At 38.6% G+C, this 13,294-nt stretch overlaps 1 protein-coding gene across 1 annotated transcript in view; it reads left to right on the forward strand.

The window, feature by feature from the left end:
- wdr27 (WD repeat domain 27) overlaps positions 1–13,294 on the forward strand; it is a 49,151-nt gene that overhangs the window by 19,643 nt on the left and 16,214 nt on the right. Inside the window, exons 21-23 of the mRNA XM_038738036.1 lie at positions 1,305–1,402; positions 5,456–5,558; positions 9,936–10,034. Of these exons, the coding sequence (XP_038593964.1) occupies positions 1,305–1,402; positions 5,456–5,558; positions 9,936–10,034 (300 nt within the window). The remainder of the gene's footprint in view (positions 1–1,304; positions 1,403–5,455; positions 5,559–9,935; positions 10,035–13,294) is intronic.

A 13,294-nucleotide genomic window follows, 5' to 3' on the forward strand; every position in this document is an offset into this window, starting at 1 on the left:
CACTCAAAATGAAACTATAAATATCAGTAATAAATTCATGCATTCAAGTCTGGGTTTTCCGCATATTATTTACATTTCTGTGTAGCTATCACATTACATTTTACATTGAAATTAAGCTCCTGGTTTCTCTCCATGTATAGTCATATGAATGTTTGCCAGATTTGTAATAGCAACAAAACCATTAATTTTGATCATAAAAATTATGGAAATTTTGAACTATTTTACAGATGCTTAGATAACTTGGAATACAGAAATGTGTGTATTTGTGCAAGAGAGAGGCGTGTACCCTGTGACCCTGAGGCATTAATTTAAGTCACTTCTGCATGTTGACCTGTGCATACTTGACACTCAGGCAAGCCCGGATTAGCTGGACAAACTGCAGCTAGTGGCATGGATTAAGTGCTTTAACACATTCACCTGTGATGCACTGTTACACACAGCTGACTCTACTCCTTCAACCCAGAGGTGCCTGTTCTTTGTCACGCCACCTATTGTGTGCCGTACATTGTGGAAAGCCTGCAGTGTGTTGTTTCAGCTTGGCTATTGCATCAATGTGAGTTCCTCCGCCTGGATGCCCGAGGGCCTTTGGATGCCCGTAGGGTTAATACCTGCGGATCAGTGGGATTGCCCCTGCCTGGAGACTGCACACACAACAACACTCTTTCTTCCCTGCTTGCTTTCCCGTCCTGAGGCGGACCAAACATCAGGAACTGCAGCATGTGAAGCAGCTTTTCCCACTTCATATTTCCATCGCCTCTTCGGCAAAATTCACCTGGAACTCATCAGAGCAGAGGGCTTCTCGGAAAATGGAACTGGAAATGCCCTCTCAGACTCCCGTTCTCACACTCTTAATGGAAATCTAAACAAAAAACACCCCCATCACTGCGCTCTCTCTCTCTCTCTCTCACTCTCCAACTTACACACTCCGGTGTATCATTTGATCCCTTGTTGTAAAAGTCATATATGGAATTTATGTATAGATGGAATCTCTATGTTTACAATTGAAGCCTATCTCAGTGTGGCATATAAAAGATGGAAAATGACACACAAAGACAAATTAACAACAATGCTGCTTCCATTCCAGTTTTCCTTCCAGCCCCAATGTGCTTAGATTGCCTTTAATGTCACCTCCTTCTTTTAGGTAGTAACAATGCTACCTGGAATAATAATTAAACCTATTTGCCAATATGGATATACAGCTACAATATTTTCCAGTACTGAGCAATAAGAGAAGCTGATTTACAACACATTTCAGTCAAGTATGTGCTGACTAGTCATTCATGTTTTTTGTGTATATTTCCCAGGGCTCCATTTTTAGTACACAAGCGCCGGATTCGTACAACCTCTTCCTCACCAGTGCAGTCACGGATGGCGTAAAGATTTGGGACCTTCGTACACTTAGGTTGGTATAAATACAGTCTATTCTGTTGGATTTGTAACCAATGTACCTTTAACGTAAAAATTGGACAAGAAAAGTGTGATATAATGTCTATGTATTTACATTTACTACATACTTCAGTTTCTTCAGGCTTTTCTGAAGGAAAAATATGATTTGTGACAATCAAATGTTAAAGCACATTAAGGAAGAAACCGTCATTGCTTTTTAGTCCTCTGTTATTCCTGAGAGTAAAATTACCTTATATTCCAATTAAATCTAAAAAGAATTCTTAAACAAACATTCCTTAGTTGATGAGTGAATCGGCAATTGTTCATTTTCCAAAGTACGAAGCTGAGAATATTTTTCTTTGGTGCTTAGTAGCAGATATCCATGAGGCGGATAATTCAAGTAGGCTCTCTTGGATTTCAAAATGTTCTTTTTGGCCCGGTAGAAGGCATAATTGAGTGTTTCATTCTTTCATGTATGAAACTCCTTCCATGTTTAACTCCTCATACCAGACTCCATCAAAACCTTATTGCTATCTGATAAATATTTGTGCCTGGTTTCCAGGTCAACTTCTGGTTCTGAGAGCTATCATCAAGCATCCATCAGCAGAGGCAGTTCCTCTGAGATGAAACACATGGATGTATGAAAACAATATGTAGATGCATTGTTTTCATTTTTCCGTCCCTATTAACTTTATTTCCCTCTTTGATAAACCTTATGTGTCTGTTTCTGTAGCTAGTAGTAACCACAAGAAGAGTTACAGCTCCCCTAAAATATTGTTTCTATGTATTTATTTTTATGTGCAGCTTTCAGCTAATGGAAGTAGTTAAGTCAGTTCTAGGTTTTATGTTCTTCACAATCTCGTAATGATATAATAAGGTAATATAACATTTCTTGGATGAATGTGTGGCATGAGTAAAGCTTACATAAGGTGCTCATATGACTGCTCTTCATGATAATCAGATTATTTTATTCAAGGAAGTTTTCTGCTTCTAAATGGAACAATACTTGAGTGACCATTTCATGTAACTCCTGATAGATTAAATGAATCAAAAAGCTACAGTACAATAACAGCATACTTTTAGTACAGGAACAGCAAACAGCAAAATCTCTGAATTGACATGAGATACTGGTTTACAATAGATATTAAAACTAGTGCTGGATAACGACTAAGATTTTTTATTGCGATTAATCGCATGATTTTCTGCGATTAATAGCCATTAATCGTATAGTCATATATAGTGCAAAATTGAATAATGAATTCTAAAGTAGTGTATTGCGCACTTTTAATTTAAATGTACTGCTATATACACAAAAGGACAATAACATGTGGTTTGCAAACACATTTAAACAAATAAGGTGCTTTTTACCAGCAGTATTCCCTTTACAGTAGCAATAAAATATTTCTTGTAAATATCAACTTAAACATTAATGTAATCAAATCAAATATAAAAAAACAAAGCTATTTGCCACTGCCAGGGCATTACCTTTTATCTAGCTTGTTAAAACAAGTTAGTTATTTTATGACCTTATTGGCTTGGCCATAAACACTACTGATGAATGGCTGTATAGGTAAAAGGTTTTTACAAATATGGATTTAATAAAATAGTATTCTGTCTTTGATCACACTGGAGACCTTCAGAAAAACCACAATGGGAAAGCGTTTCAGTGGAAACTTCTTAAACTCAATCTTAGTTTTATTTTTGCTCTGTTACCTGAGAATGCCCAGCACGTCTTGCCCCTTCCTTTTCAGACAGAAGCACAAACATGCATGAAACCCATGTGTATCCATCAAAGATGGAGTGAGGATAATGGTTTTTGAAAGTTTGTCACACTTACAGAGCAATGTAAACCACCAGATTGGTCACTGTTTATTTCTCAAAGCCACCACCCGTCACTCGCCCCTTGTATTTCCAAATTATGTGTTTACGTGAGCAAGGTTCTAGTTCAGAGGTCTACACACCAGCATTTAGCATAAAGCAGACCTACTCAGATTCCGATTCTAAAGCTAGAGTGAACAGATGGTGATCTGTTTCTCTTTAGTTCAGTGATGTATTCCCCTTAAGTCTGGTGGAATTTCCATCGTCTGATAAATGAATGCCGAACAATACATCATGTGACTAAAAATTATTAAATAATATCAAATAGTACAAAGAAAAGCCAGCTTTAGCCTGATTTGCACCGACACAGTTAAATTGGGTGAAATATATTGGCTCCACATAATGAGCTATGATTAGCCTGCTGATTACCTTGATGACTGACACTGAATACCCAGGTGGATTCAGTAACCGTATAGGCTCCCACTCAAGAGGATCAGACCCTCCAGTGTAGTCTGTATTAGTCATCAGGCAAATACCAGATAGTCATCACTCACACAAAACAGAGAATGTGTGTGGAGGGAGATTCAGGCCAGCATCTCTACTCCCTCAGTCAAAACATTAGATCCACATTCTGACCTAAAAAACAGCCGAGTGTTTACTCTTAACTTGCTAAACTGCTTCTGATCGGTGTGATAGTGACAGGTTTAGTCAGTTGCAACCTGCAGGGTTGAATGTCATAATGTACTGATAGGGATTTAGAAACACATACTTCTCATCCATCTTGCTATCCATTAAAATGATAAGCTCTCAAACAGAAAGTAATATAACCCTGTTGGGTATGAGTATATTCTTAAAGTCAAGCTGTACAGAAGAAACATTTTCTTTTATAGTTCTTATAGGATCTTCCTGCAAAGGGCTTAGCACTAGTCTATCATCTCCACAGTCAAGGCTGTGAGGTTATGTTGCATCATTTATCTTTTCCCCTTTCATCGGCTCCACTAGCTGTCAGTCACTCCCAATTTTCATTTGTCACCATCTGTTTTCTCTCTTTAAAAATGAGCGGATAAACTCAGCTGGGCTTTAATACTGTTAAAGACATTTGCACACCATACTACTGTTTGTAACTCAAGACACAGGAGAATGGTCACAAACTCTTGTCATCATGATTGGATGGATGGTGTCACCAGATCTGACTCCCCTCCAGACCCCTCCTGTGATGTTGTTTTCAGTCAGGTGACCCTCTTTGCAGCATTGGCAGGATACTCTAGGTTCCTCTAGGTCCAACTAAGTCTAATGAGGTGTGGCTTACCCCTCTGAGAGCTGTATGGCCAGATAGCATAGTCAACTGGCAGCAACAATGTATAGAGTTGAATTAACACCTCTCTGGTACAGTCTTAACATAATAAACTTCATAAAGTCTGTATATTGCTTAACAGTTGTATGAATGTGCTCACTGTTACTGTGTAGATCAAATTTCTTTATGGTCACCAGCGATATGACCTACTTTTAGTCCAGCTTAATGACATTAGCATGTGAATGTCGAAGACATGCTCTCAGCAGATCCTGTCCAAGTCCTGCTCTGCCAACATATCAGCCCATATAGAGACCCTCGCTCAACTAGCTGTTAGTGGCATTGTAAAGACATTACATGCTGTTGCAAACCAAAAAACAACAGCACAGAAGTTGAACGAGGGGGCCATTCATCATCTACTACCTTCTCTTTCCTATGTTTTGCTTGAGTCATGCTCAACTCCTTGTCCACAGCTAGTTGAGATGTGTAAAACGTGAGGACTGCTGGGTAGCATTCTGCTCCTTAATTATTCCTGCCCGAGTTCTGTATAAAAATAAATTTAGCATTTTCATTTTACAGGTCACATTTTTTGTGATATGTCTGCACTCATGTGTGAAATACTATTCATGCCCATAAGATGTCTCACTTCTCAAGCATTGTTTTTGAGATTATCATATTGTTTTTATTAAATATGTCCCTTTCTATCTCATGGTCTGTCTTGGCACACATAGCTCAGGATGAATAGAATTATAATGGTTTCATTATTTCAAATATAGTTGACATATTATTCGCTCTTAATGTGACCATTGCAATGAGACAAGCCAGAAATGCTATGTATTGATTTAATCCCACAGGGACCCATTGAGACATTATCAGTCAAATATTTAGTTTGTCCTTCACATCAGGTTGGTTAGGGTTTATTAAATAATTTTCACACCGCTGTTTGCATCTTCTCCTCAGGTGTGTGCGACGTTATGAGAACCATCTAAATCGCTGCCATCCATGCTCATCAGCCATCTCACCGTGCGGCAGGTTTATTGCCTCGGGCTCTGAGGATAACTGTGTAAGTAATTAATACTCTGGGTTTCCATATACAGTGTGTGCTTCATTCTCCCCTTTATACATGGGGATAGTTATACTGCATTGCAGACAGTCAGGTTGGTTGTAAACATAATTTGACAAGATAATTATGATAATCAGTTTTTTTAATTTATAAATTTCAATTTTGAATAGGGTGACAATGCAATTTAGTGTACAGTGCACAATGTACAGTTTCTCACAAAAATGAATACACTACACTCACATTTTTATATCTTTTCATGTGACAACACTGAAAAAATGACACTTGTTGCTACAATGTGAAGTAGTAAGTGTACAGCTTGTATAATAGTGTAAATTTGCTGTCCCTTCAAAATAACACATCACATAGCCATTAATGTGTAAACCGTGAAGTGTAAATGTCCAAATTGAGCCCAATTAGCCATTTTCCCTCCCTGGCGTTAGTGTTACAAGGTCTCAGGTGTGAATGGGGAGCAGGTGTGTAAATTTGGTGTTATTGCCCTCACACTCCCTCATACTGGTCACTGGAAGTTCAACATAGCACCTCATGGCAAAGAACCCTAGGCTATAAGAAGACTACCAAGACCCTGAAACTGAGCTGCAGCACAGTGGCCAAGACCATACAGCGGTTCAACAGGACAGGTTCCACTCAGAACAGGCCTCGCCATGGTCGAGCAATAGAAGTTTAGTGCACATGCTCAGCGTCATATCCAGAGGTTGTCTTTGGGAAATAGAGTGTATATATATACTGTATATATGAGTGCTGCTAGCATTGCTGCAGAGGTTGAAGGAGTGGGAGATCAGCCTGTCAGTGCTCAGACCATACGCTACACACTGCATCAAATTGGTCTGCATGGCTGTCGTCCCAGAAGGAAGCCTCTTCTAAAGATGATGCACAAGAAAGCCTGCAAACAGTTTGATGAAGACAAGCAGACTAAGGACATGGATTACTGGAACCATGTCCTGTGGTCTGATGAGACCAAGATAAACATATGTGGTTCAGATGGTGTCAAGCGTGTGTGGCGGCAACCAGGTGAGGAGTAGAAAGACAAGTGTGTCTTGCCTACAGTCAATCATGGTGGTGGGAGTGTCATGGTCTGGAGCTGCATGAGTGCTGCTGGTACGGGGGAGCTACAGTTCATTGAGGGAACCATGAATGCCAACATGTACTGTGACATACTGAAGCAGAGCATGATCCCCTCCCCTCGAAGACTGGGCCGCAGGGCAGTGTTCCAACATGATAACAGCCCCAAACACACCTCCAAAACGACCACTGCCTTGCTAAGGGTAAAGGTGATGGACTAGCCAAGCATGTCTCCAGATCTAAACCCTATTGAGCATCTGTGGGGCATCCTCAAACGGAAGGTGGAGGAGCGCAGGGTCTCTAACATCCACCAGCTCATGGAGTAGTGGAAGAGGACTCCAGTGGCAACTTGTGAAGCTCTGGTGAACTCCGTGCCCAAGAGGGTTAAGGCAGTGCTGGAAAATAATGGTGGCCACACAAAATATTGTCACTTTGGGCCCAATTTAGACATTTTCACTTAGAGGTGTACTCAGTTTTGTTGCCAGCAGTTTAGACATTAATGGCTGTGTGATGTGTTATTTTGAGAAGAAAAGCAAATTGACACTGTACACAAAAATGTGAGGGGTGTACTCACTTTTGTGAGACACTGTATATGCAGTCTTTGGTTTTATTATTTCAGCGCAGTGTAAGTCACAAAGTTGCGAAAGGTTGATGGCTAATGTGGCATTTGATCAGCTTCAACAAGACTTAATATGTGCTTGATCATCTGTTACTGTATTTCTGTGTCTGGCCAATTCTGTCTGTGGTGGATCTGCTGTTAAGAAAGAAAAACAAAATATTGCAGCTTGAGATATTCTCATAAGATTTTGACAGTTAAATCATGCCCAAAGAAGCATATAAGTCCTGTCTGAGAAAGTTTATCTCTTTTGGTATCTGCTAATGTTAAATTGAGGTTGCAGTTCACCGGAGGCAGAAAAGTATTCTGACTTACTTGCGATTAGTTAGTTTATTTATACTTTATATTGTTTAAGGCTCCCGCGACCCTGTACGCAGGATAAGCGCTTGATGATGGATGGATGGATGGATGGATTGTTTAAGGCGAATGACAGCAGGAAAACAGTGGCAGATCTTTATCAATTTTACCTCCATTTAAGATGAGGACTGTTTGTGCTTGACTCAGAGATTTTTGTTTGGACTCGAGCCTTTTTCCATAGAAGTCAAATTCAACATTCATGTAGAAGCAGAACGGTTTAATTGCTTTTCCAGACTGCCTTATACTTGCTTTCAAGATGATTTCAGTAGACTGCCTCCCTTTTCCTTATCCGTCTCTCTTTTCTTCTGGTGTACGTGCTTGTTGAAAGCAGTGGAATAATATATGTATGCTGCTGGTTATTATTAATTACAGGACTCAGCACAGCACGGACATTTGAGAGCATCTCTGTCGAGATCGGACATTTCCAACCTTTCTTGGAAATCGGGAGAGTGTATGGTCGTGAGCTACACCGTACTTATTTGTAGCTGCCCTGAGACTTCTATAAGCCAGACACATTTGTACTTGTCTTAATATATCAAAAAGCAATCATGGAAAAAAAGAACCTGAATAAAAAGACTCCCTAGATCATATTACCCATTTTCCAAAGACACAAGACCAAAAACAATCTAAGTAGAATATCATTTCAGTGTGGTCGATGTTAACCTGTTGTGTGTTCAGTTTAAATATGTGTTGTTTTCACCTGTTTTGGCTTTTCCTATTATCATCTGACATGAAATTGATTCTATAGAATATGTCAGTTTTCAGTTTTTTTTTTCTAGTTTTCATAACTCTGCTGCCCCTGCTCTCCACGTCAGCTAAAGTCAATAAAAAACTGATACATATAAGTATCCATGTGATATTTAAGCATTCCTGAAAGAACTTTTTTCTTCCAAGTATCTAATGCCCAGTTAGGCACCACACACGTCATATGCATCAGACAGATCACATTTGAACATTTTTCAGGGAAACATAATGCAAAACAGCTGCAGGAATCTGATGAGTCGCCGTCTGGCAACAAACATCCCCACATATGTTTTTATCTGTGCTCATGGCACTGAAGCAAACGAGTGGGTCTTAAATACTCAACAATTTTATTTTGAAAAGAAAAAAAAAACGTTGCTAACATGCAGATAACACATTTATATATCTATTCTAATATTTCAAATTTAAGTGTTAATTCTAAGATGTCTGCATTTGCAGTATACAATGTATTTTTGTGCACCAAACACCAAGTGTAAAATCCACACCTAGTTAACATCCACAAGTAAAGGGATGATTAGCAGGGCTTTTACCACCTAAAAGCAGAAAATAACACTAATACGTACTGTAAATCTGCAAGGGTTCATTAGTATTGTTGATCGTTCTTAAGGGCCACTTAATTTTGAAGTGCTAAGTATTTGAGTGCTATGAGTGAATGACAAGCCACACAGTAGCTAAGACTTTTTGTATCCTTGCCTAAAAAGTGTGAGTTTTACCGGATTGTTATTGTGATACTGGCATCAATACTTGATGTCTCTTCTGGATTTGCTGTTTGATTTTTTTCAAACGTGAGTATCAGGAAGCTTTGATAATTTTCAAAAAAAAGTGTATTTGATGCAAAATTTTGATGCTTGACAGTTTTCGATATCCGATGCTAGAGACATTTGATTGCTTACCCAAAAAGTACTGAAGTTTGATACCCAGATTATTATTTTTTTAAATACACTGGTTAACTTATCTCCAGAGTGATCTGGGTTTAGTCCAGCAGTTGGGATAACCCATTCTGGCACAGTATTACATGATTTTTTGCACGTGTATTTGATATCAACAAGAGCCAAGTCTCACTGTCAAGTCAATCTCTGAACATAGTCACAAACTCCAAGTGATCATCAAGAAAACTTTAATCAGTATGATAATATTAACAGGAAACTATGATGTATTAAGGTTCACAATATATACTCTTTTATTCGCCCCAAACAACCAATGGACATTGGCAGTACACACAGTAAATGCATATGTATGAAGTCTGCCTGCGTGTGCTGGAGCTCAAACTCAAAGCAATTACAAATCTTCAGCAGGATGAGCACAAAGTTTTTCCTCAAAGTTGAAACGATCCCTAAAGCAAATGTGCATCTATTTGCACCTGTTTGTGTCTTCCATTTACTTTGTAAGTTGTACCACATTTCATTTGTGCTCCTTCTTCAGTCTTGTGTGTACTGTACATACTGTAAACCTATAAGGCGGGGCAGCTTAACTCTTTTTATATATAGATTGATCGTGTACATCATTGCATGGTTACAGTTCATGCTTGCTTTTGTTCATGTAGTCCATCTGATTCATTTCAGGCCTATGTGTATGACATCCGTAGCAGCAGCTACCTCTACAAACTCCAAAAACACTCAGACACTGTGCTCAGTGTGGCTTTCAACCCTGCCACACCAGAGGTAAGTACCTTCCTTTACCTTCTGTCTTTTGGGTTCTGTTGCTTCCTTTCTCTTACAACTCCTCTACCATGATCTCAATGCCCCCAATCACCTTAAATAAAGTATCAGTCGAGTTTCTCTACATCCCAGTAAACTGTTGACCAGAGTAAATATTTTGTACAGATTCAGTAACTGTCTTATATCACACAGCTTACCTAGAGGTTGTTGTTTTTACTTTCCAGATGTTGACCTATGTTTACTCTGCATAAACACCCCTGGGAATATGCATACAGGCAACAGTGTTAATGTATGTTTACCTTCCACTCTGATAATGCAGGCACAGCAATAGCCTCTGTAGGCACACAAGACCTTCTTAATGCAGCATAAGGATAACTTTTTATTTACATTTATTTTCAAGATTTTCAGTTCTCAGTTTTGATATTTTGTCTGCATCCTAAACAACAAATTGACCTTAGTAAGAAGTGAGAGAACACCTATCCCCTACACACCCCAGCCACTACAATACTGTTAATCAGTGGATTTTGTTCAGATTGAAATATTGTTCTTCATCTCAAGAATCTTCAACAGGTATGAAAGAAAAATTCTTAAAAGCAGAGGTCACAGTGAAAAGCAGTGTCAGTCAGAGTTCATGTCGCCTGACCAATTAAAGTCTTAATTGGCCACAGTGCACTGAGTGTGCTCTACCTGGTAGTCTAAATACAAGGTAAGAGATACAAGGTAAGAGGTACAAGGTTGCTTATTTGTCATTATACAACACAAGCTTGTATATTCGAAAGGTTATAGTCCCTTCATGCTACACACACAGAACTTAACAGATAATTAAATTAGTATTAAAATATGGTTACATTTAAATAAAATAAAATGAAATAAAACAATAGATTATATACAGTTATTTATAATATATTAATGGGCACCAATGTAACCAAGCAAGTGAATTCCTGCAGTTTGACCATTTCTTTTTCACACGTAGCTATCAAGTATGTCTGTCATGAAAATGTACATACAGCAACACACACACCAGTGAGGATCACGGAGAACTGGCTTCCATGTAACATCAAAGCTAAAGCTAGCTGAGCTAGCGCTGCAGTTTAAAGTTCCACAAAAGGCAACATTAAAAAACTGTTATCAGCATCCAACCTAATATCGTTTTTTTGTTTGCGTCAAATCAGGCTTAACGTTTACACAGTTTCTCTTGACTGTCCTTAAGTATTACAACATTTGTCCAACAGTGTGTGGGACCAGCCACATTAGCCGCTCAAGTTGAACAGGCTAACCTACAAAATAAAGAGTAAAACAACATAAAACATTGCAAAACTTACTGCTTTCAAGTTGGGTCGCAGACAGCCAGCATTGATCCATCCTTGAGCTTGAACCCTGTTTAAAAAAGCAGTCCATAGAAAAATGCACACACACGTTGCCATCAAAAGTAAACTTTATGCATTCAGCTCTTCTGTCCTCCGAGGTTTGGGGGCATGATGTAGCAATTTGTGCTGGTTCTTGGTGTCAGTAAGTTTGGAGCAGAGTAAGTAAGTTAGGCCTAGCAGACTTCCTGTCGTGTAAGTCTATTAAACCATACGGTTATAAAAACAGAAACACATTTGTTGAGTCAAAAAATATATGAATGTTATTTTGTTATTCACAATTAATGTTATTTCTAACTCAATATAGCCTCAGTTAAAACATAAAATATAAATGCATCTACAAACACTTCTGAGACAACAACTATTTTTCTAAATTTTAGCCTCCTGGACCAATTCCATTTTCATTTAAACTGAATATCCCCCAAATCGCTCTGTGGGTTTAACCAGTGGTGGCCAGTTTATAGTCCAATCAGATAATGACTACCGCTCTTTCATGCTATAACTCTGTGGGCTCTAGTGAATGACTTGGTGCACTGTACTGATCCACTTTCATGACTGGCAGCCTACAGGGTTGTTCCAACCTGTGATTGGCTGCACAGTTCATCTGTCGACTAAAGATGCATACAGGGTTGTGCTTGTTCAGTTCATTAGCTGCTTTTCAACTTTTCTGGTGATTGTTTTTTGTTTTTTTTTACACGATCCCATGTAGTTTAATGTAATGCCATGTTGTTGCATTCTGTCTGAAGGGATAGAAAGGAGTCAAAATTTAATATTGATGGTATTGCATGAGTGTCAACTGTCAAAACACTTTAAAATGCTTCAGTTTGTTGCTGTGATCTCCTTTCAGCAGTTTTCTTTGCTTGGCCCAATATCAACAGTGTGAAGTAGTAGATACCCAAAGAAATTCAGGGACCACTTGGAGTCTCACCATAGAAAATATAAAGTAAATCTTAACACACGACAAAGACCTTTGTCTATCTTGAATTGCCATTACAGGAAAAACAGAAGTCAAAGTTTAGAGTGCTATTTCATACCAACATCCTTTCAATGTCTCCAACAGAGCAACAATTCCCTTTGGAAATGTTTTATTGTCCAGTTAATGATTTTCTTTTGGAACTGTTCACTGCAAGTAGATTTGCTAAAGAAACCTTTTTAAAAAATAACCTCACATCCTCTGCTAGATGTCTCATGAGACTTCTTGTTGACTGTCTTTTGGACATATGTTTTAAATCTGCATGTCCATCTGTGTAACTCCATTCAGTTAAATTTTGCAGCACAATGATACATTCAGATTTCCACGTTTAAAAGTGGAAAATTTGATCCATGGCCATTTACTGGCTGAATTACAGTAATCTGCAGAGTTTGAAGACACACTTCATTAGTCAGAGCTTGCTCGCTCCCCAACAGTACTTCTGTGCATTCTATTTTGTTTGGTCAAAGCAGAAAAAAAACAAGAAAGGTCTGTTGACTGTACCTTTTATTGAGTTTTCCACCACAGGTATCAGGTGAAATCAGGCAAATGTTACTTTAATTGCTTTGATCTTTATTAAGCTCAAATTAGGACACAAATGTGAATACTTACTATAGTTGCAGTAATGCCTTGACAAATTATTACCTGGAAATCTGTCCATATCCTTTTAAACATGTTCAAATGTGTGCAGTTAATCAAAATATAGTGTATTATCATGTATCAAATTGTATGAATCTTTTCATGAGGTCAATCCTCACCCTTGGCCATCAATTCTTCCTGTTCTCAGATTTGTGTCACTGACCATCTCATACTGCAAGAAACTGCCAAGATTTGACCAGATTGAAGTTGTAAAACTCACAAATATGTGATGAAATGTGGAGGGCTCCGGAGGTTTTGCAGCTAAATAAAGAGCCAGAACAAGTCTTCCC

Source organism: Micropterus salmoides, unplaced genomic scaffold, assembly GCF_014851395.1.
Source record: "Micropterus salmoides isolate LMB-PRFRI ecotype aquatic unplaced genomic scaffold, ASM1485139v1 Ms_hic_scaffold_22, whole genome shotgun sequence".
In the NCBI taxonomy this organism is placed as follows: Eukaryota; Metazoa; Chordata; class Actinopteri; order Centrarchiformes; family Centrarchidae; genus Micropterus; species Micropterus salmoides.